Genomic DNA, 24,602 nt, shown 5'->3' with positions numbered 1-24,602 from the left:
ACTTAGATTTGATTCCTAGAAATCATTCAGCATAGATCAGAGAATGAGGTTTTATTTCCAACTTTCATGCATATTTTTGTGTTTACTTCCAAACAACTTCTGGGGAGTGACGAGGTTGAGGGATTGGGGAGGAGATACATAGGTAAGTGTTTTGTGTGTTGGTGCTCATTGTGAAAACCATTTATTTTAACTTTCATTTTCAGGAGACCCATCTGTCTGCTCTTAGCAAAGACCTGCATTTTTCACCATAGCACGAAAAACTGTTAGGACCCCCTGGCAGGACATATGGTGGGATGAATTTGTGGACACATTTTAAAAAAAGAAGAAACTGGGGTAAAAGATGGAAGTTAGGGATCTGAACTCCCAACAACACATATGTTCAAATCTCCAGGAATCTGTGGTTTGAGACTCAATAGCAACTTTAAGAAATGGTGAAATACAAATGAAACATTTTTAGTTCACAGGTAAAAGAGGAAAAACAATCTTCCAACTATATCACTGGCAGCAGACTTTTAATCATGCACTTCCTGAGTGACAGAATTTCAAAGGGAATTTTAGGCCTAAGGGGCACTTGAGTCCTGCCTAGAAGTGTGGCTGCTTCAGTTCTACCTGACAGGAACTGCAGGAGGTGACAGTTACAAAGTCTCAGTTGTTCACTGAGTATTCTGATCAACAAGTAAATATAATCTCTTGCAGTAAATTAATGGTAGGCCTGGAAATTCCCAGGGAGTTGGACAGACCTGGTGTCTCAGGATCACAGAGAGGAAGGCCTACAGCCTGAGTTGAATAGAGCACAGATGCCAGCCAGTGTGGTGTGGAACTGGAAAACAGAAAAGAAGCAATGCATTGTGAAATTCAGTGATCTAAAACCTAAGCACAGGCAATTGGGATGATTGCTGAAACCAGAATTCATGAGAAGACTTTGCCTTTGGGTACTCAAAACTGTACAGGTCAGTCTATCAGTATCCCATGGTGGGTGAAAGATTAATGATACGTGATTCTTTATCCAACAGTATCCCGTGGTGGGTGAAAGACCCAGATTAATAATTGTGATTCTTTATCTTTACAGTCTCCAGAAAAAGAACACCAATAGTTAAATGGAAATGTCACCAAGAGCAGTGAGCACTTCATGAAAGAAAAAAAAAACCAATTTGATTACAGATAGACAACATGGGAGGCAGTTTTGAGAAGTGAGGTAAATATCTACATGCTTGGAACCCTGAGGGGCAAGACCAGAGGTGGGAACCCAAAATGTATGCTATACTCTCTAGTCTCTGGCATATCGAACTGCCCACACCACAATGCCCTAATTGCCAACCTTCAAACAAAACCACACACAGATGGAGAGAAGGAATCCAAAGGTTGGCCTAGGATCAGTCCCATGTCTACTACTGATCTTGGAGAATCCTAAACAAGTCACTTACTTTCTTTCAAGTATGTGTTATTGTCACTGTCACTGTCTTCCCGTTGTTCATCGATTTGCTTGAGCAGGTCCAGTAACGTCTCCATCATGAGACTTGTTGTTACTGTGTTTGGCATATCGAATATATCACGGGTAGCTTGCCCGGCTCTGCCGTGCGGGCGAGATACTCTTGGTAGCTTGCCGGGCTCTCCGAGAGGGGCGGAGGAATGGAACTCTGGTCGGCCATGTTGGCCGCTTGTAAGGCAAATGCCCTACTGCTGTGCTATCGCTCCGGCCGAAGATATATATATATATATATATATATATATATATATATATATATAGGCTAGCTCTTCCTGGGGACATTTTGTTATGTATTCTAGACCATAGTTCTCAGGCCAGGTTAGTTTTTCCTAACCCCAGCAGAGTCCTTATTCAGTTACTTCTTTTGGGATCATGACAGTGTTTGAACATGATCATGCTCTTAACTTATTATACTTATGGTACTTAGCTTGTCTCCTTTTGATGCCAGGGTAGCTTACAGCTTGCCCTGGGTTCATCCAGTCCCTTTGTCAGGACCCTGCCATTGGAGTGCTAGGAACTAAGAACAACTGAGGCTTAAATCAAGTAAATATGGATGCCCAGGAGTAAATATTATTTTTGAGTCAATTAATTTCCATATTAGAAAGCATAGCACAAACTGTCTTCCTGTGTCTATATAAAAAAGATATTGCTAAATAAACCATGCAAAAGACATAAAGGAAAGACTTAAGCAATATAGGATTATTAGTGTTTGATGGAATTGGGTGCCTTGGGAGCACTGTTGTGGGAGTGGCTCAATAAACCTAAGCTCCCTGTGGGAGGAGCAAGGCAACATGATGTTATCCAACAAATAAGCATAATGGAATATTACTCAGCCATAAGAAAAGATGAAGTCATGCAGTTTGCTGCTACATGGAAGGATCTGGAAAGTATTATGCTGAGTGAAGTTAGTCCTAGGGAGACCTAAACAAAATGATCTCTTTCATATGTGGACTATAAGGAAACATAATGGGGTAATAACAAATACCCAAAGACAATGGAAACAAAAAACATGAGAACTAGGAAACAGACTACCTGAAGGAGCTGGGAGATAAGACAGAGAGGGGCAACTATAGCGGAAGGAAGATCAAACAGGAAGAAGAGGCAGTATTGAAAGATGTAAAGTGTTACTTATGAAACCCTCTCAGCAACAGTACAGTGAACTACAATGCAAAAACTTATATATTTTTAAAAAGTACCCCTCATAGAGGCAGATTGGTGGGTGGGAGCCAAAAGGGGGAAAAGGGGAGGAAATTGGTGGAGGAAAATATCCACAGGTGAATGGTTTGGTTCTGAAACAATGTATGCCTGAAACTCAACCATAAGTAAGGTAAGGTAAGGTAAAGGCCCTCCCGTTGATCGTCGATTTGCTCGAGCGGGCCCAGTAACGTCTCCATTGGAAACTTTGTTGTTACTGTGTCTGGCATATCGAATACTCTCGGTAGCTTGCCAGGCTCTCCGAGAGGGGTGGAGGAATCGAACTCGGGTCGGCCATCTTGGCCGCTTGTAAGGCGAATGCCCTACTGCTGTGCTATCGCAACCATAAGTAACTTCGAAATTTCACAACGACTAACACAAAAATTAGGGGAAAAAAGTATTTGAGCCTGGATTCCAGAACTCCAGGTTAGCACAAGTGGCATCACGCAATCCCTGATCTTCTTAAGTAACCCCATCTATTTGGATCAGCAGCATAAGAGAACAAGTATTACTCAAATGTTTTATTCATAGAGAACTGCACTCTGTAGTGATGTAAAAGCACAGAGCAGGAGGCTTATGGGGGTAACAATTATGATACTGATGTTTTGATTATAAGATATAATTTTATTGTAAAGTTCAAATATCTTTATGAAATAATAAAAGATTATTAGATGTCTTTTATGATTATAAAATGTATTCTGACTTTAGAATGTTATTGTTTTGTCTAAGTATCTTATTAAATCAAGAAAATCTAGTGTGATATTCTAAATTCCTTCCTTCTACCCAAAGACAGTAACCCACATTTATCACTGGATTTTATGAACAGAAGACCAGACACTTATTTGTTAACACCTTTATTTAATTACATTAAACATTATGAAACACAAACAGCAATTGCAGAGACCTTGCGTCCACAAAGTCATCTGCCTGTTAATGTGCAAAGCCCAACATTTCAAATTAATTTCCTTCTCTTCTGAATTTTCTATTTAATGGGATTTCATTCTCAAAAAAAAAATCACTGCTTCTTACAAGTTATACTGATTTCACAACTAGGATTTTCCCTGCATTTTATCCAAATAAAATCTCCTTTAAAGGCCAGAAATATCTGACAATCAAGAGTGCAAACCAGACAGCCCAATACCACTGCCTCTCCCTGGGCACCATACTGTAAATTTAAGGAACTGGTGGTTTGCAGCCGTGGAGTCAATCAGCTTAGGATCAGATCTATCTTGCCAATTCTGAGAAATAGACCATCTAGGGTCACCCTGGAACTGCTCTTTGTTTGAATCTATCACATAGAACAAGACTGGGATTGTTAGGGAATATCAAAGAGGACAGTGTCTGAAAGTGCTGCTCTAGGTCTGCCAAGACACAGGCCACCACCTGGATAATAAATGCCTGAACAGGTTGATTTTTCCCCGACTGGAAACTCTGCCCTGTGCCTATGCAAGGAAATGCAATGAATGCATTAGTCTTGGTTCCCCTTGGGTGCTCGTGCAGGGGGGTGCACATAACTGGTTGGGCAGGTGCTCTTTCAGAGGAAGAACTGGACAGAGCTGGTCACTGGCAGGTTTTATTCCCAGATGCCAAGATTCAACAAATCACTGAGGAGTTCCCATAGTGGCCAACAGAGAGCCACCTGACCCCAAGCATAGGAATTTCCAGAACTGTTGCTTTCTCACAGCCCACAAGCCCATGTGACTTGGGCCAGTTGTATCATGGCCAGGAAAATTCCTGGGAAGAGGCCAGGACAAGGTGAACACATCTGGTGCCTTCCAGACTGAGCAGGGGCCAGTCATTACTTCTCCTGAGCAACTTTTCCAGCTGCAGTGAGGAACCTGACGGCTGCCTGGGAAAACTAAACAGTCACCACTGCCAACAACCCTCCCCAAACCTTTGACCCCAAACTCATCTTCTTCCCTGAGGGATGGCCAGCCTCTAATTCTGGCTAGGACCATATGTCTTCAGGTCTGCCTAGCAGCATTCAGAGTGGACTGAGGCCTACATTGGAGCATGGCTGTGGGAAAGGCAGAGAGAACCTTAGAAGTCAGGAGATCTGGTTGACTAAGGGCTTATATAGGGAGTCAGAACCAGGTCAGAATTACCACTCTGACCCTTCCCAGATGTGTCCATTTGTGGAAGTACATGGCCTTGGCTTCAGTAGCTGATCCTCTTGTTTTTATTTTTTTCTACATGGTGGTATGTCTGGAATCATACTCCTCTAGGGCCCTGGCTGGGGTTTAAGTCTGGTCATCCATCCACTGCCCCCAGTCAGGCCCGTCCTGTGCTGAAGTATCAGCAATCTCACCCTCAGAATGTGCACAGGCAACAGGAACTCTCTGGTGTGGCTATAACTTACCCCATGGTCTGTACAGGGAATATTTGCAGGCAGAGTCTGGCAAACTCCCCGTGGCGTACCCAATATGCCAAATACCAGTAACAATGATGGGTCTCATTCTCCTAAAGAGCCTTGAATATAATCTTAGGGCTAGGATGAAGGAGACCTTACTGGGGCCTGCAATCGACGAATAACAGGATGATTTGTGATTTGTGTGATAAGAGAAGAACTTAGACCAAGGTACTTCTGGAGAAGCGGAATCATGTTTTTTTTCTTGTGGGTAATCTAGGAGGGTAAGGTAAAGGTAAAGGCCCTCCCGCTGATCATCAATTTGCTCGAGCGGGCCCAGTAACGTCTCCATTGGAGACTTTGTTGTTACTATGTTTGGCATATCGAATATGTCACGGGGAGCTTGCCAGGCTCTGCTGTGCGGGCGAGATACTCTCGGTAGCTTGCCGGGCTCTCCAAGAGGGGCAGAGGAATCGAACTCGGGTCAGCCATGTTGGCTGCATGCAAGGCAAAGGCCCTACCGCTGTGCTATCGCTCCATGCCAAATATCACTGTTTTAAAGAAGAGCCAGTATTTGTAATTACTGGTATGTAAATATTGAAGTAAGATGGACTGAATCTAAATAATGATTTACTAGTGTGACTTTGAGTAGACCAAAATAAGAAAATGCATAACCTTGTTAGCTGAATATTGCTATCTTGATTTTAGAGAGAAAAGATTCCAATGTGCTTATCTTCAACTGATTGTTCATTCAAAAATGTTTGTCTACTATCACCTGTTTACCAACCACAAATAATAACTAGTGAGCAAATCACTCTAAATAGCTTCCTGCATGTTATTAATAGTCTGATGTGAGGAAATAGACAATAAACAAGTAAATATTCCAGGTGGTGCTGAGGAATGGGGGGGGGGGAGGGGGGAAGAACAGGAATCTAGGGGTAGGGCAGATGATTTCTATGAATGCATAAAGTGAACTAAAGGAAGAAGAAAATACATGGTATACATTTAGGAACTAGGTGGTGAGCACCTTAATACAAATAACAACTGCCAGGGATGGCCTAAATTGTACCAAAAAAGAGAGTTGTATAACTGGACCAGGGAGAAAGTTGTAGTGAACGAGGTTCCAGGGAGCAGTGGGTGCAAACCTTTGAGATACTGAAGGATTTGAGAAGGGATGATATGATCAGCATAGGAGTCTGTCTTCAGATCAGCCTAGTGGCATTTATTCTGTTTTGAAAATTGTAATAATTAATTTTTTGTTATATTTATTTATTGAATCACTGTGGGAAAAGTTACAAAGTTTTCAAGATTAAGACTAGGTCATGCAATGATCAAACATCTTTCCCTTCACCAGTACTTATTTTTCACCACCAAGAACCCCAATATACCCCCCTCCCACCCCTCCCCATACCTGTGAGGCAGATGATTTCTACTAAACTCTCTACTTTGATTACATTCACTATTTTGACAAAAGATGCACCATTATTGTTTAGAATTTCCCCCCCCCCCACAACAATCAGAACTGCTGAAAAGGCATTGTGAAATAATTTGTTTTCTATAGCTAGTTATGAAAACCATATGATGTCGGACAGCCATGATAGCGGCAGCACGATTTTGGATTTCTGATATTCTACTAGTTAAGTCTGGTGGGGTTTCTGCCAAGAGCCAGATAATTACGAGATTGGTTTCTGTGCTTAGGGTGTTATGGCCATGCAGGAGAGCTGCTCTTGGGGGGGCAATTCGTGACCTCCGTAGGGTGTGAAGGATGAACCAGTACCATCCCCGTTCCCATAGACTGCAGTTGCCCCGTTACTGCCGACCCACACCTGGCCTTCCCAGAAGCTCTGAGGCGGTGGCCACCTTGCTGCAGGTGGGGAGGGGAGGGGGAAGGCGAAGGCATGGTGCTGTAGTTTAATACATAGTCCATTCACTTTTCTGCTGCAAGCTGCCAGACTCTGGATTAAGTCCTTTTGCCTCTGGAGCTATGGCCGTGCCAGAGAGCCGCTCATGGGGGGCAACTCGTGACCAGTGGCATTCATTCTTGCTGCTAACGAGAGGTCACTTACCAGCATGAGAATGACCCAGCTAGGGCCTAGTACAATGATCCAAAGTGGTAGGTGGGTATTCATTTTACCAAGATGGTGGTACTAGAAAGTGGTTGAATTGTGGACATATATTTAAGTGTCAGAATATGTAGACATTTGAACTGGGAGTTAGGTTCTGAGCTTCTGTTACACTTAGGTGAATCTTGTTCACACTTCTAATTCTGGTGAATCTTGTTCACACTTCTAATTCTGAGTTGTTGAGCCACCCGCAAGCTGGTGGCTCCTAACTGCAGGGTCCATGACTGGGGGTCAAGCCATCTGCCTCAACTCCATGTCTGTACTTGCAAGTTCTGGGCTGACAGCACAGCTGATGTCAGCTGACTAAATGAATTGAATGAGTCACAAAAATCCTTGAGTCACAAACTTGTTAAAAAAAAATGTGACTTCATTGTAAAGATTCAATATTAGTCTGAGGAATTACCCCAGAGGTGGTCAATTCTTGGGCTAAAGGTATAATGTGCTGGAACCAAGACTACACAAACACTCAGGAAACCTGCCCCAAGTAGGTTCAACTGCCAAGGTCACTTATAACTCCTATTGTGTGGAAACTTGGTTGAGGTTTTAAGTAGATGCAGATATGATGACTCTGATTACTGCTTTTTTTTTTCCTTCTTGGGTGTCACACCCGGTGATGCACAAGGGTTACTCCTGGCTCTGCACTCAGGAATTACCCCTGACTGTGCTCAGGGGACCATATAGGATGCTGAAAATCAAACCCAAGTCGGCCGCGTGCAAGGCAAACTCCCTACCCGCTGTGCTATTGCTCCAGTCCCTGACTACTGCTCTTTACTCTCTATGGAGCAGTGGGTGCAGAGGGAACAAGACGTTTTCTACAAACACACTATGAGTCTAATCCTCACAGATTTTTTATGATGAGACAGAGCTTTGTTTTTACAGCTGGGGAGACTGACACTCAAAGCAAATGATGTGTCTCCAATAATAGGGAGAGCAGAGAGAAGCAGTGGTCTGCTAATCCACTGGTGGTTTGGCTATCCCCCCATAATCAACGTAGGGCAAGTTCAAGCACAGGCCTGCTAATCTTCACACCCACGCTTGTCCCAGGACACCACACTGCTGCATGCCATGACCTCCCCCATCTTTCTTTTTGCTTCTGGTCTTTCTGCAACCTAGCAACTGTATCTTGGCCACCCTATAAATAACCTAGCAGGTTCTGCGCCCAGGGGTGACATGGTCACTTCTGCATCAGCAGGCAAGAGGGCCTGGAAAACAAGCCATGTAGACTCAGAAGTCAGGACTTCTGTGCTGGCCTCTTGTTTCCAGTCTGGTTGACTATGGAGGAGAGAGTATGGTGGTGAGCATGGTGAATTGTTTTCTGTGTGCACAGGATTCTGTGTTGGGTTCAACCCCACTCAGTTTTTCACAGGATAGGGCTATCTGGCAGTCATTAAGAGAAGCAGCATCTGGTTTCTAGGCGGGTCTCTTCACAGGAGGATAGAAAATGCATAAGATGCTGGATATTAGATAAAGCCAACAGGTTCAGGGCATCTGTGTGCCACTAAGCCCAAGAAGATCAGAATGGAGGTTTCCTTCTTAAGAATAGTGAGGCAAAAAAAAAAAAAAAAGAATAAAAGATGGTTCTTAAAAAAAAAAATAGTGAGGCAAGTACATCAGCCCTTGCAACAATCAACCTTATAGAAGTCTTTAAGATAAAATTCCAGGAAAACCAAGGAACTTTCAGAGAAAAAAAGAAGTGCCCTAGGATCAGGTGACAAGGAAAGGCAAGTATACCCCTAGAGTTCTTGCCTATGATTAGTGTGATTACAATGGCTTGTTTTCCACTAACCACTGAAGCTAGGATTACACAACCCCTGCGTGCTCTGTTGGAGAGAGAAAAAGAAAGTTTGGAAAATGCCAAACGGTAACACTAAACATCAAACCATTGACTTTTATATTTGAATACATGTCTTTATTAGGAAAATTATAAGTGCATATACATCTTTCATTGGTATGACTTCAAAGTAGAAATAGTTTCTTAAAAGGAATTGTTATTTTTTATTTTTTTTATTTTTTTAAAAGCACACTGCATACAGGAAGCTGCCTTCTCCTGGACCATTTTCACATTATCTGGGAGATGCAATTTAAACAATACAAAATACAGTATTAATCACATTTAACACTGAACCCATCACTGCTAGAGACTGAGCATCCAGCGAGGCTGCAGAATAGCAAATTTCCTCTGTTTTGTTTTCTTTTCGTTTTGATAAGGCAATGCCAGGGGTCTGCATGGGCAGGCAATCTGGAGGTTTCCGGGGAGCAATTTCCCAAAATAGGAATCCCTCCAAGTGGGTGGGTAGAAAGAATAGACCCCACATCTCTCATTCGGCTGCATAAGGGTTACCGCACCTGGAAAAGATGATGCGCTCCCAGGAGGAACTGTGTTGAAAACACCAGTGGTCAGAAAATGGCACCACGGAAGAAAAAAGTCGGATCCAATGAAAGGCTTAGAAACTGAACTTTACATAAGGTTGGAACCTTTTGCTATTACAGGCCTTCAGCTCCATGTAAAACCTCTTCTAGAGGAAAGGAGAAGAGGGCCTCTGCTGTGCCTCCTCGCTGGGGTCTCAGTACCTGGCAGGCACAAGACAAAGAACAGTGCAAACAACACAAGGCACAGATTCAGATTCCAACACACAGCATGCCTGAGAGACCAGGTAGCCCCCTCCACAGACAGGGTCCAAATGCAAAGGCTGGCAGCAAAGGAGATTCTGCAGGTTCTTTCTGGAGGTTCTGGTTACAGGAAGCCCAAGGGAATGTCAGCAGAATGGGAGAACAGTGGGGTGACCCCTAATCAACCCAGGCACTTGATCTGTAATTTGAAAGCAGAGTGGGGGATGGGCAACCTTTTCCTTTGCAAATGGCCTATTTGAATGCATATTTGCCTGAGCTGGGTAGTTGATCCTAAGGAGCAATTTGCCAGAAGAGGAATTGTTACACAAATAATTTTCCCTAAAGTCTCTGGTACCCTATAGAGAAAAAAATAAGAATGATTTTTTTACTTAGATGTAATCAAGATTTAGAGACATGCTTATTTTCCTAGAGTAAAAGATCTGATGGCGCTAGTTCATGGATTTGAACAGAAAATATTTTCAAATTTTCCATGAGATTTTTATGTACTTTGGATTAATGGGAAGATAACACTAAATATTTAATATCCCATGTGTAATTTAGAATATTAGAATGACTGGATGATTTCAACACAGAAATTTGAAACCAGATCTGTATCCCTCATAATCAATAAAGGTACCTCCAGGCTCTATTTTTATCAATATAAAACAGCTGGTTTTGGAATGTTGAAATGTTTCTTCTGATAAATTTGCCTTTATTTGGTTCCTACCATGAAGATTAAATCTAAAGGAATGCTTATTGAAAAGCCTAAACTAGGTTCTGTAATTCTACAAGATTATTAAATCTGAAGAAACAAAACCCTTTAAGTAATATTATTTTACTATATTTTTCTCACATGTGACAATGTCTGGTGAATTGATGCTTCCCTGTTTGCTCTTTATTCCATTTTAATTTAAATTATTTTGCCTGGTATCTTGAATCAAAAGAAGAAAACGATAGAGTCCAACTGAAAACCAAAAGTTAAAATCTTAAGGGCTCATCTTAAAAAAAAAACTGAACATTTTAAACAACTTAAGTAACTTTACAAACTGTTCTTGTTTGTAAAGGCCAGGGTTTTTAACCTACTCTCTCTCTCTTTTTTTTTTAATAAGAATGTTCTGGAAGCACAAGAACAGAAAGGCAACAGAAAAACATTCAAGGCACAATTGCAGATAACAGATTATCAAATGAAAAAAACAGATGAAGTTTCAGATTTTAATTTGGAAGAAACATCTCAATTAAATATCCCAAGAATTAACTATCCAGGATTGATTATTTCATGGATAGGGCTTGCAAAACTAAATTAAAGTTGACAATTTTATTTTCATGCTATTTCTAAAATGATGCTGGGGTTGACACAGTGAAGATAAATCTATGGATCTAAAATATTGACTACAGAAATTTTGGTGACCTTAGAGGTGAATATTGCTCCAACTGAATTCCCTTGGGCTTCATTGATCCATAATGGCTCTGTAATCAGGAGGCAAACTAAGGCTTGACTCACAGCCTTAATAAGATACATGGTAAAAAGCCTGAGAGGTCTTTCCTCACTCTCAGCCTTTACATACAAGGAACTCACAGTGCATGCTTTAGGGAAAGTGGCTGCGAATGAAAACACAGGATGGACAACATACAATATTCCAAACAAGACACAGACACACAGTGTTTTCAAAACTCTGTAACATGACACACTTTGATGTGCTTCTTGGTGCCAGGTTAAGTTAAAGCTTTGGTCTTGAGAGAGTCCTGATCCAGGGTCATGGAGACAGTCGTGGAGACACATGATGATGGATGACAAGAGAGAATGATGTGAGAACGTGATGGGATGTGAAGAAGAGCTGGGATGAGGGCTGTGTCTCTATGGCACTCTAGTCTGGCCTCATGCTTTTGCTGGTCCTAGCTCAGGAAAGCTCTAAGGTGCTCACCTAAGGGACAGATCTCGCTGTTTTTACTTGGAGGGAGGGTGCGGACCCTTCATGGCCTTCTAGATCATCGCCTCTCTCACCCCTTGTTCCACAGAGCAGCCATCCCCAGGGTTTGCCCAGGCTGACGGGTTCTGACACTTCCTGATAATTCTCCATCCCAGGTAATGTGGGCCAGGTTCCCTCAGTCTGAGGTCCCAGCCTGAGCAGCTCAGAGATATAAAACTCAGGAAGCTGGAGGAGATCAGGGATTCCACGGGAAAGATATTATAATAAAGCAAGTAAAATAACTAAGTTCCTATCTGTCACCAGTGACATTGGATAATCAAACTAAATGAAAAATAAACACCATATATCTTGCTACAAAATTAAATGGTGATAAGAAGGCAAAACGTGCAAACCAAAGTCCTTGGACATGTGTGGGGGGCCTGACTGGATGTGGGGGAGCCCCCCAAGGCCTTTCCTAACACTGTTTTCAGACCAGAGCTCCTACTGTAAGGGTTCCTCAGGCGTCTGACCCAACCTGCGCCTCTCACATCTTGAACCTCCTGTTAACAAGAACAGAGGGAGATACCATTAAGGAGAGTTCCATCAGCGGCCAGGCCACATGTTTGAGAGGAGGGGCCCCGCTCCAGCAGGGCTTCCATGCCTGTCTTCCAAATTGCTGCCATAGTGGGACAAGCATTCCTTGAAGGACCTGAGCAGGGGAGGGTGTGAGAGCAGGTGGGGCTGAAGCAAAGGCCTGGTGGAAGATGGCGAGTGAAGATGGAAGGATGCAGCAAGCAAGGGCCAGACATAGGAGGCCACGAGGGTACACAGACACATGGCACATGGGTTACACAGGACAGAATGATGTGCGTAGCCTTGGTCTCACAGATGGTAGGACCAATGACTACCCTGCCCCAGCATACCCCAGATAGACACACTCTGAGCTAGATAGCTGGCTCCTGTTGAATACTGGCACCACCAATCACTTGCTCAACCTACCACCAATACTCACCCACCCTGGGGCCTCTCAGAATGGCCCGTGGGCTGGGTTCAAGGACCGCAAGCAGCACAGGCGTGCTGCTCACCTGGCAGTAGATTCCTGATGCCTGCCGAGTTTCTCCCCACATCAGAATGGAGATGTATTCCTCTGGTTCTTCAAGGTGACCCAGTCTTCAGTGGCCCAATCTTCAGCAGGGTTGGGCTTGCCTGCTCAGCAGACACAGTGAGGACCCAGGGCAAGAGACCCGTGGAAGGACAGGACTGGAGTTTCTTGACCTTTCTCAAATGGGAGGTGGAGACACTCTGCACCTGTAGCTCCAGACCCCCTAGATGAGTGGAGGGGGGCTCATCTGGGATGATAGGGAGGGGAGATCTCCCTGAGGACTATAAGAAGTAATTCATTATCTCAGGGCAATAGTTGACCGACTGCTACTATGAGGTAAATAGCTCTCCCTACCACTGGGAAGGACCATCTCCAGGCTCAGGGGTACAAAGAGTCAGGGAAACAGGAGTGACCTCCAAGGTGTTGCCCCAGTCAAAATGCAGGGTCCCCTTGAGAGGTAGAGTGGGCAGGAGGAAGTAGGCATCTATCCTATCCTGGAGCTGTCCTTTGGTGTTATCTGGCAGAGGGGATATCTGGGAGACTTAGCCAGATGAAAGGGCCACCAGTAGGAAGTAAAAGTCTTTGTCTGCTCTGCCAAGGGGGAACCCTTCTCCAGGGAGGTCAAGGGCGTAGCTGTGATCACCAAGGAACTTGTTAACACAGGAGAACTCTGGGCTTTGAGCCCCTGAATCTGACACACGGAAGACTTGGGTTCTCCTCCTGAAATCCATCTTCTCCATCCTTCAACCATGTCATCCTTCTGCATAATGGAATCAGGGACAAGGGTCCAGGGTGCATATTGATATGGGATAGGGGTTGGGGAAGAGAGTTCAGATGCTCAAAATGTGATAGAAAGCAGAGCCTTGCTTCCCCATGTTTTCCTTTCTTGTGTTCTAAATTAGACTTTTGGCAAGACATCTCAGACACAGATTGGGGAAGGAGGAGGAGGAAGAACTTCAACCACATCAGTTCAAGTACATAGTTCCCATGAATGAGGCTAGAGGCAGCTGCATTCCCCCCTGGAACTTCAACACACAGGGACATGAAGAATCTCAGGCCCAAGTGGGGTGAAGTTAACAGAGGAGTTCCCGGAGCTGCAGATCCTTCACACAATATCTCCATGTACAGCTCTTGGTGACAAAAGCTACCAACTGGATTGTCTGGTGAGAAAGCTCCCTGAGAAGTATTTCCATATCCACATTCTCATCCCACAAGGTCTACAGAAATGCACCCTTACTTGAGGTAAAGCAGCTGACACAGCACCAGGAAGAGGGGGCTGCAGAAGTCTCACCCCACGGGAGTGGCAGGGAGCCACCGCACCAAGAGGAGTCACTGGTGAGTGGCCCAGCCACAGCCCACAGCCCACTCTACCCTGGGGAATCCATGATGGAAGAGCCACGAGCACCAGGAGATGAAAGGGCAGCAGACACAGGCCCCGGACTGCTGAAGACTGTCTGTGTCAGGCAAGACAACTGGCCTGTGCCAGCCAGGAGGCCACTCATCCTAGTCTTGGATGGAAAAGTGAACTGCTGGAGTCTGGAGCTGGGTGAGCTCAGGAATCATTAGGGCCTCTAAGAAAGTGAACGCAGAGTGGAGGGTGGGGTAGGGGCTGGAGGGATGCAGAAGACCAAGGGGTCATTCTGATAGAGTCCTGTGCACATGGACCCCTATCCCAGTCTCTGTCAACTACCTACTTCATCACTTAGCAGGCCAGGAAGGACCTTTAAGAAAGCACATAAATACAGGAGCCAGTGTGGCCCAATGGGGTGACAACGTGCTGCCCCCATAGAAGTCTGAGTGGCCCCCCAGTAGGCCGCAGGTTGGCCCTGGAGGAAGGTGAGAGCGAATTTACAAAGCGCCGGCATAGGCGAGAGCGGAAGGTACTGCGGTCCATCTGGAGGTGGCAGGGAACTAGATTTTCCTTTTCTGAGCAGCCTTTCTCTTCTTCTGTCGCTTCTTTTTTCCTATCTTTTCTCTTTTCCCCACTTTTTCTTCTCTGCGCCCCCTTAGACAGAATCAGTAGAACCATTAATAATGTTGAAATGAACACGTGTCTGTCTCAGCCTCCGCAATAGTTAACTCTGTCCTCAGCCTCGGGCCTGGAGGCCCCTTGGGCAAAGTGATGTCCATCAGACAAGACTGTTCCTGATCCATTAAAAAATGTGAGCCAGGTTTCCATGGCACCAGCCAACTGGTTACAGCAAGTGCCAATTTGTTGGCTAGGCCCTGGTTCCCATCAGGACAAGAGGTTCCCACCTAACAGGGTGTGTAGATAAGCCCGGCTGGGCTAAACTTTCTTTCTTTTCTCCCCAACCCACTGTCCTCAGGTTTTCGTGCTTCCCAAGGCAGAGTTGAACCGTGCCCTTCATCCAAAGCATCTCTGCCTTTCAAAACAGAAAAACCACTTCGGGGACTGGGGATTCCAAGGTTCCAAAAGCCACCCAAGAGAGGAGAAAGAAGGTGGGCCAACCATATCTCCTCTTTTCTGGGGGCTTATGGAGACCCTCCAATAATGACTGGGATTGTTCTGAAGAACGAGGAAGAGAGCTGGTTAGCAGGATTTTATTAAAGCGACTGGCTCATGACTGTCATAGTAAAATGATTCAAGCTGAATGGTATTTAATGATTTATGGGAATAAGACCACCTGTTCTTGAGAAAGCTGTATATTAACCATGGCCTGGAATTATAGGGTTTTTACACGGGAAAATGTAATAGCTGGATATTACAAGGGTTGCGTCTCCACAGATTACATGGGAGGATGTTAAGAGAACTTGGGAGAAGAAAGGGGAAGAAAAATTAGTGGGTCAAATATTATTATTCAGAAAACTAGCCCCACCACTTCCATTGAGTCTGGGGGGGGAAAAAGGTGCAAAAACTTGAATGCAGATTTCATCTGCTCCTAAGGAAGGCCCATGTGCTCACACATGAACTTGTTAGGAGCAATCTAAGGCACTTGACAAATTGGCCATTGAATCTTCAGAAACTCCAGAAATTTATGTGAGCTCCAGAGCTGACAATTCATGGATTTTATTTCAGGTAAATAAATCCCCAATTCCAGTAGGAGGTTTATACCATGAAACAATTAGCATTTTATTGCTAGTGCATATAATGTCACATTTGATACATTTTTAATACAAGTGAAAAAATACACTGTGACTAACATTAAAAAGCTGAAATCACATTTATATATCATTTATATTTCTTTACAAATTGCCAGTAGCTTAATAGAAAATTGTAACCTACTGACATTCATATGGCTCCACTTCAAATATATGAGTTGTTTGACTATAAATATATTCTGAATACATTTTTTTCTAACGAAACATTTTAAAATGTGCACAAAAAATATATATAAAAAATGCCTTGCAAAAAGTTACAAATACCATCAGGCCCATCTGTGGATCACCATTATGCATGGAAAGTTCATCTTGCCAACATTTCTCATTGAAATGTGAAACCAGGTTGAGGCTTCAGAGAAGGGGTTAGCTGCAAGAGGCTTGTTTATCCTTTTTTTTTTTTCACTTCTGATTTCAAAAACCTCAGAGTTTGGAGAGCCTCTGTGGCATACATAGGCTTCAGAGGCAATCACAGAAACCAAATTCCCTCAAAGCAAGCACTCAGATTAAATCTCGCATCAGATTCTGCAAAGACTTGTCTTTTGTGGGAAGGTAGAGACTTGATCTCACCCCCTCCAGGGAGGGCCAGCCCCAGTCTGGAGGAGGCCAGAGAAGGATCTCACAGAGGGCCTGAGCCAAAGGAAAGGGGGTGGGGGGTCGGAGATAGAGCAGGGGGAGGAGAGGGCTGCATGGTGGGAGCCCCAGCCAGCCATCGCTCTCCTCCCTGGAGGATGCAGGTGCTTACAGAAAAGAGAAGCAGGAGTGAGATGTCAGCATGCTCTTGGGCTCAGGGGGCAGTAGGGAAGGACCAGGGCGGGTCTCTGTGCACAGTCCCCAAAGGCTTTTACAGGGAGCCCCACATCCAATCAGAACTTGAAAGGGGCAGCAATGAGGGTCCTGCCCAGCACGGGTCAGTATCTGAGAGTCATCCTGGGCCACTCTTCCAGATCGTGGTCCCCAGCCTTCCCCCCAGTCTCAGAGGTCTAGAGGAGGGCAACTGTTCTGTTTGTTTATTTTGAGCTCCATGCTTGGCCATTATCTAACTGTGCTCAGATGCCCAGAGGGAGAAGAGGAGAAGCTACAAAACAAACCAAATACAGATCTTGAAGTACTTATTGATTTTATAAGGAAGATGAGAATGATGGTGATTATGATGCTCATGAGGAAACTGACTGATGGGAGACACGGTTGGGATAACACCAGGTCTTAGAAAAACCCCAGTTCTAAAACAGTCAATATATGCAAGGGTCCAGGGCACAGAGGAATACAAGCTGTAATATCGTACCATAGGCTATAAATGCAGTGGTCTACATGGTGGGCAAACCGCAGCCCACTGGCAGGTCAGCGTGCTACCCAAAGACACACCCGGGCCACCCCACTCAGGCCTTCCTCCCCCCACAACTTCGCCTTCCACCTCTCATATGGTTCTAGCTTTCCTCAAGCGGAGCTAGTGGAAAGTCCTTTGCGGCTGTTGTGCTTACTTGTTTAAAGCTTTATCCAGGTATTCCTGAATCCACTTCAGTTTGGGATCGATGCACACTTGTCTGTTGTTGCTCTTCAGCTTTGCCCTGCAGGAGGAAAAGAGGAGACCCTTGGCAGCTGACCCGCAGGAGGCATGGCTTAAGCTCTGTGCCGTCAACATATTACCTGTACCAGAGCCTGGACCTGGGGCCTATATCTGGCAGGCCCAGGTTTGAGAAATAAGAAGGTGTGAGTGTCTGGGGGGCTCAGGGAGGGAGGATCTGAGTTGGCTTTGAAGGATAAATTACCAGGGCGGGTCGGAGTGAGAGTATAGCGGGCAAGGTGGTTCTCTTGCATGCACCAGACCTAGTTTCAACCCCTAGCACCAAGATAGTCCTCTAAGCACCACCAGGAATGAACCCTGAGCACAGAGCCAGGAGTGAGACCTACTAGGTGTGGCCCAAACACTGAACATCAAAACAAACAACCAGGAAGTGAAGTGAGGAGCTGATAATTAGCACAAACCAACCAAAGGAGTAAAAGTACACAGAGGGGGAGAAGAGAAGGGGGTGACAGTGTGCTCAAGAATTAGATGTAAGGGCCAAAGTGAGGGGTTTATCTGCAAGACTTGGGAATAAAAACATTATAAAAGGAGTGTCAGGGGCAGAATTTTAGTTGGATGAACCAACTTAACAGGACATGCCAAGCTGACTTTGGAGTGAGCCTTGAAAAGACCCACAAAGATATACTTCAACATTCTGGAGAATGGGGCTGGGGTTAGGGAAGGGGACAGTGAGGGAGAGGCAGACTTTCCTACCTGCCACCCAAGGGTCTCTGAAGAGAACCAAGGCCAGCTGATGACCAGGGATACTCACCATGCACCAGACCAGAGTCAGCAGGCAAGCAGGCAGTCTGTCAAGTGACTGTACCTGCAGTGGTGTGGCTCAGAGAAAGGCAGACCAAGTCCCAATCTGGATACTGCCACTTACGAATTTTATTTACCCAGATTTATATTTGGCTTCTTTCCAAGCTAGCAAACCAGCATAATTTGTACTGGAAAGCAGGCCCGTTCTGGCTGAATTCTGCATCTTATAGATGACTCTTGCCAAGGAGAAATAGTACTTTGCTATATTAAAACTAAATGGCAAGAAGCATTTATCGTACAGTGACTTAAATGCACAAATGCATTCAAGGGAGCAAAGGCTAGGAAGACAACAAGGAACTCTGGAGGAAAACAGCTGGTGTGGGGATGAGTCTCCACTGGCAGCTTTCATTGTGACTGCGGAGCTCCCTCCTATTGTTAGTATTGGGATCTTTCCAAGGTGAGTTCTCAGGGGAGACCCACAGACTCCCTCCCCAGTGCTGACATATGACCATGACGATGCTAGCTGTGTGTTAGGGCAGACACAGGCCTGCCGCTGCGTGTGGCTTTCTTCCGGCACCTCATCCAGTCTCTTGCAGCATGTAGGGATGCTTTCACTTCATTTAGCTTCCCACGCGAATTGGAAATCAACTGCTACCAGCTCCCATCAACACCAGCAGAAAAAAAAAAAACAGCTTGTGTGTTGTGTTTGAGAAAATGCCATTGAGTTGAACGAACTGAGATTTACTCAAATGAAAAATGATTTCAACTGAATTTGGGTTTCTGTTCTCTGATCAAGGATTTATCTCAAGTACCAAAGTTTCAAAATTGGCAGAGTAGATAGAACTGGGACTAGCAAAGGGCTGGTGAACTTACTGGACTCCAGAGAAACTTTGATGAAGCCTAAATGCAGAGGCACCCAGCTGGGCTACCATTTCCTGTGCTTGAGAAGAAGAGACTTGGACCAGGACACAGGGGGAAAGAGTGGCTTTGAAATTCCTGCTTCGTAGGACACAACTCTGGCAAAACAAACAGCTGCCTCTAATTATGCCAAGGCCATGGCTGCACACTCTGCATGTGTCAATGCCCTGAAACAGGTTTGTGTGTGAGGCATTACTAGCTCTTTAGATGCGCATCCTTCGTGTTCAGACTTACACAATCTGGAGGGCGCAGTTGGGAGTGCTGAGGATTTTGAGATGTCTGACATTGGCTCTGGCCACGTGGCTCTCGAAGAATCGGCAGGGACATCTGTAGCTCAAGCTGACAGGTTTTCCTGGAAGAGGGAAAGAGAACAAAGCAAAATGTTACCCTGCCTAGCCTAGGGATGCAAATGTGCCTGGGTTGTTATCCTAGCGGTCATGCAGATGGGATAAGCCAGGGCTGGCTGAAACCTCCTTGGGCAGCATTGTGAGCCCTGGGTGGGCGCTCCCATTGCACCAGAAGGCTAATCTGCAGAATGGGGTGGGGGTGGGGGTGGTAGGAAAATGAAAAGCAGCGACTCCCCACCCCCCGCCCCCACCTTCCCCCCAGCCTCAGGTATCCCAAGATCAAGGGAGTAATCACAGGAGATAATTTTTCAGCTTGAGGTACCATACCTTAGTGTCTAGCTATTCTTTGCAAAGAGCACCCCAAGGGGGGAAAAAACCCAAACCCTTTCTACTCGATGCGGGAGGGATGAAATAAGGCTCCAACTTCCAGCTCCCAGCTCTGCCCTCTGGCACCACCTCCACTCCTGGAAGTGTACCCTCCCCCACCAGCATTCTCTTCTCAAAACACCCGCATATTCACCTTAATCCCAGGCAACCACAAAGGAATCCCCAGAGGGCAGGCCAGGAGCCCACCTTCTCCCCAGCACTAAAGTGTGGAGATCAATAGGGCTGGAGTCAAATGTGGCTCCTACTGCCGGTGCAGAGACGCTCTAGCCGCCCGGGTTGTATTACAGCTTTGTTTGCCAATTGGACAATTTGCAGAATGCTATAATTGACACTCATTAGTGTAAATTAGCAGAGGGCTCCTGCAAAACCCACCATTCAACCTTTAAGTTTAGAATTGCAAGCCCTGAGGGGGTGCTGGGATTTGTGTGTGTGTGTGTATGTGTGTGTGTGTGTGTGTGTGTAGATTTTATCCAAGCCCTCCTAATACCCCCAAATTATTTGAATTTGTGGATCCTTTCATCAGGGATTAAATATATGTCTGAGAATACTTAGTCCAGAGATTAAAAAAAAAACTGCGCTGTTTACAGAGGTCCCAAAGGAGTCCTGATGGTTCTTGGGGGAAAAGAAGTAGAAAAGGAAAATTAAAGTAGGTAACCGGCAAGTAAGGGATCTTTCAATAAAAATATAAGGCTACTTCAGTTGGGAGATGGTGCAGTCTGACCATTTAATTTCCAGTGAGCAAACTCAGCACCCTGTAAAGAAGGAAGGGAAAGGCTAGATTTCAAGGTGCTGGCTGTCTTGGCTGGGCACTGAAGAGAGAGCTCCAGGGAGCACCTTTTCCCTTTGATCCCTGACCTCTCCAGCAAGCTGCTGCTAAGGACTAGCTTCAGCACAGCTGCAAATGAGAAAAGTCTGCACTTTGCAGATCACCAGGGACCTGGGTAATGGGAGGGACAGTCTCCCCTTTAGGCAGGGAGCATGGAAGAGGCAATCCTGCCTGGAACTTTTTTTTGGAATTATCCTGACTTGAGCAGACTGGAGAGGTGGAACCACTGAGGAGATCCAGGATAGGTCTCAAACCCAAGACAGAACAGCAGCCAGCCAGAGGGGACTGTGTGAATGTCAGAGGGGTGGCTGGTGGGGACTGCTGCTCCCCATTGAGCCCGAGAAGCTGTTCAGGCTCCAATAATCAATCAGGAGAGAATTGATTGGAAATCAGAACCCATTTTGAGCTCAAAGAACTGACTTTCTCTCCCTGCCCCCCCCCCCCCCCTTCGATCTATTCCTTCTGGGATAATTCATTTCTTTCAGACAGTTCCTATCTATTCTTGATTGGAAACCCAGTTGCTGGCCTTTCAAATGGGTGACTTCATGGTTTTAAAAAGTGACAGCTCCCCAAATGCTCTTATCAAGAGCACCTGGTGCTACATGGGCCGGGAGCCCTTTCCGTTAGCTTTCTGCAAGTATTATGAAAGTTTATAACTTGGATGTGAGGCCGTGTACAGGCAAGAGGCCTGATCGGCCCAGATGTTACATGGAGTTGGGACCTGGTGAACTTGGAAGTGTTTCAGAGTCATTCTCAGGAAATCTCCCTTTGAAACAAACAGAAACGGGGGCCCCCCTCCAACCAACACACTTCATAGGCTTAAGCCCTGAAAAATCCAAGGCACCCAGGAGCCCAGCTGCTTGGCTGTGGTCAGCTAGTGGAGAGCGAGCAGGAGCTGAAGCTGGAGCTTCGGCCTGAATCAGGATGTTTTGGAAGCTTAGGGAAAGAGGATGGGACGAGAGGACACACAGGCTCCTGAAGATCCAGAAGCACACTGAGATCTGTGCATGTAATGAGAAGCAAGCCAGCCTCGACTCGGCCCATCCACTAGGCTGCCAAGAGGGCAAGTCAGAGGGGCAAGACATCTAGCCTTCTCGCGGTGGGGATTTTGTGGATGAGATCCATACTCTTTTCAGTGCTCCTTCAGGCCAATTTTGTTTGCAACTCTCTGGGAGGGGGGAGCAGCTAGGATCAGCCTCATTTCCCCTGAGGAGTACACAAAACACTCTCCCCCAAATCTGCCACTATTAATTGCCCAAACCACAGTCATAACCTGGTTGCGGAAGTGAACACAGAGGCTAGGACACTTTTACAGGCAGCATTTGAGAAAACAAGAGATTGCCTTTGATTGTTATTTGCAGTTCTAAGGAACCACAGCTCTCAAGAATGCTTTCTGGAGTCAGCCTGGAACCCCCTGCTGGTCCTCCTTTTTGGAGCCCACTTATGCTCCTTCACCTTAACCCTACCAACTTTCAGACCTGGACAAAGAAGGACACAGCAGCTGGTCTGGGGCTGGAATTTAGCCTGACGCTCCGATGTTGGGGCTCTGCACAGATCGTGGCTGCATGCAGAGTTCCGAGCGTCCTTCAACCCTTCACACGGATTGCTGGAAATTTAGAAGCCCAAAAGCGCCTTGCTGCTCGATCAACACGGGTTTACTTTGCGTGTTCAGAGACGATAGTTTATTTTGGTTTGCAGCAGGGGTGTCCCGTGACAAGACAGAGAGATTTCTCTCGTGCTTCAAAAGAAAGAGGATAGAGAGAAGGGCGGAAAAAAGCTCTCTCCCTTTCCCAGTGAAACTGGACACCCGTTTTCCCAGTGGCCTAAGACCTTGGTGATTGAACTTTGCTGCAGCGCCTTTTCCGGAGAAGCGCGCTGGCTAGCTTAGCTGCCCGCTTGGCCAGTTATAAAGACGCAAGTTTGCAGGTGTGTTGGGGGGGCTGGGAAGAAGCACGGCAAGCTTGTAAACCCCCCCGCCCCGGTCCTTTCTAGAGTTACCAGAAAGCTGGCGTGCAATGACTGGAACCGCGCCAGGGTTCACCGCGTCGCTGCGGACAGACGCCGCGCTGTGCAAAAGCGCGCGGTGGGGTTGGCTGTGCAAGCCCGACAACTGCTCAGTAAACTTTGGTCGGGGACCAGGGAAGGAGGAAATAGAGATAACGCCCTGTAGGTGTGGACCGAGAGTCTCCTAGCGGCACCACCGCGACCCGCGCTACCTCCTCTCCCACCTGAGTCCCGGTCCCTGCCCCAACACCCTGCCGAGCGGGGTCTCTGAACCAGGCTCGACCTGGCAATCCTTGCAGGGAGCGCAGGCAAGGGTACAGCGGCCCGGGGTCCCCACATTCTGCTCCGCACCCCGCGCCTCGCCGCGCCGGCTCAGAATGTACCCTGGACTCGCTCTCACCGGGCTAATCCAGCCGGCCCCGTCGGGGCTGTCCGCTCCCGATCCCGGGGAGTCCCCTTTTGGGGTAAGGATGGTGCAGCCGGCTGCAGAGCCCATGCACGGCGGGCGCTGCCGGTGGAACTTGGAACGCAACACCCCAAGGCAGTGCACCCTGCGAAGTGGGCAGCCTCCCACTTCAACGCCAAGCGCAGCGTGCCAGTTGGGGGTCGGGGGCGGGGGCTCGGTGCGCGCCGGGGGGCAGCGGGCGCGCAGAGCCGGGAGCCCCCAAGCCCAGCACGCTCCTTCGCGGCCGAGCTCACTCACCGTCGCTGAGACAGAGCGCAGCCAGCACGAGGGCCAGCACGGCGACGACCTTGGCATCCATGGCACGGGCGGGCGTTGGGGCTGCACCGAGGCCAGGGGCGCAGGGGACGCGGCGGTGGAGAGTGAAAGTGCGGCGGCGGGAGGCGCGCGCCGGCCACTTTAGAGGCGAGAGCCGCGCGGGGCGGGGCGGGCCGGGGCGGGGCTCCTCGAGGGGCCAGGGGCGGGCCAGGAGTCGGGTCCCTGTCGCTGCACCAGCCGCTTTTGCAGCTTTCCTCCCCACCCCGAACCCTGCTCGGTAGGTCCAACCTGCAGCGAGGAACCCAACGCCCCGCAGGGCGGGATTGGACGGGGGCGGCTGTGGTTCCCAGTGTGCAGATGAACAAATTGAGTTCCCATAGGCTGCAGTTAGACGCGAACCAAGGAAAAACCCATGAGATATACTGGTCTCGGCCGTAAGAGCTCGAGGGACCCGCAGCACCCCCAAGTGTCCCGATTTTCGAGCATAGACGCACAGCTGGTCGCAAACCCAGGCTCACCAAACTCTAGACTTGAGAGCGCGGGCTAAAGAAGAGACCTGTTGGTCTTTGAACCGCTCTTTTCTCACCTGTGAAACCGGCTCTCTACCGGGACACTAAGTCAACCTCAAAGGTTCTTTGTGCCTCTGTTCTGGGGACTGTGAAATGTGCTCATCGCATTCCCCACATCCCTCGCGGTGCAATTCCAGTAGCACTGACTGAGGCTCCAGGGCCTCCCGCCACCCACCTTCTCCTGCTGGCCCTGTAGACCAGGGACACTTCATCAGTGTTCAATAACTGGAAGTGAGAAGAATTTGTCCTTAACCTCAATATGTTCTTCCTCTCAGGAATGCCCTAGAGACACAAAGCGATGAAAAGCGAGCCCCTTTCCCTGTTACCCTCCCCCAGGAAGGTGATCCTGGCTCCCTCTGACCCAGGGAATCCTTTCAAGCAATTATCACTCCAGGGAAGGCGTCCAGGCCTCCTGCCACAACCCCCCAAAAGGACCCCTAGATGACTAGACCCCTACATCACTGGAGCAAGAGAGCATGGGTGGTGGGTAGAATAATCTAGTGACTACAGGTTTTCTGGCACTGCCAGGCAGTGGAACAAGTCCTGTTCCTACAAGCGTCCAAGGAGCTGATAAGAATAGACAAATGTCTGTCATCTAGGGGTCCTAGAGTCCTGGCT

The 24,602-nt window shown here is 46.9% G+C and overlaps 1 protein-coding gene across 3 annotated transcripts; it reads right to left on the bottom strand.

Annotated features, from left to right (window-relative positions):
- Positions 1 to 282: 282 nt before the first annotated feature.
- On the bottom strand, positions 283 to 23,587 carry CXCL12 (C-X-C motif chemokine ligand 12). 3 transcript variants are annotated; one of them, XM_056130486.1, is made up of 4 exons: positions 23,398 to 23,587; positions 19,365 to 19,482; positions 17,368 to 17,454; positions 283 to 820 (listed from the first exon to the last, which is right to left on the bottom strand). In XM_056130486.1, exons 1-4 carry the CDS (start codon positions 23,456 to 23,458, stop codon positions 670 to 672), a joined length of 417 nt encoding a protein of 138 aa, XP_055986461.1. In that variant the 5' UTR covers positions 23,459 to 23,587; the 3' UTR covers positions 283 to 669. The 3 variants fall into 3 exon arrangements, with proteins under 3 accessions (XP_055986461.1, XP_055986463.1, XP_055986462.1); XM_056130488.1 differs by lacking the exon at positions 283 to 820 and adding an exon at positions 9,049 to 12,227 and having other exon boundaries at positions 23,398 to 23,583; XM_056130487.1 differs by lacking the exon at positions 283 to 820 and adding an exon at positions 14,423 to 14,774 and having other exon boundaries at positions 23,398 to 23,585.
- Between the last annotated feature and the right edge of the window lie 1,015 nt (positions 23,588 to 24,602).

Source organism: Sorex fumeus, unplaced genomic scaffold (genome assembly GCF_029834395.1).
Source record: "Sorex fumeus unplaced genomic scaffold, SorFum_2.1 ptg000078l, whole genome shotgun sequence".
Lineage (NCBI taxonomy): Eukaryota > Metazoa > Chordata > Mammalia > Eulipotyphla > Soricidae > Sorex > Sorex fumeus.
This window is presented reverse-complemented; position numbering and strand designations above follow the sequence as displayed.

Coding starts and splice junctions, on each gene's coding strand:
- CXCL12 (XM_056130486.1), bottom strand. CDS start 23,458: ATGGATGCCAAGGTCGTCGCCGTGCTGGCCCTCGTGCTGGCTGCGCTC. Junction 19,483..23,397: donor TGCGCTCTGTCTCAGCGACG/GTGAGTGAGCTC, acceptor TCCCTCTTCCAG/GAAAACCTGTCAGCTTGAGC. Junction 821..17,367: donor CTGGATAAAGCTTTAAACAA/GTAAGCACAACA, acceptor TCTGTTTTCCAG/TTCCACACCACACTGGCTGG.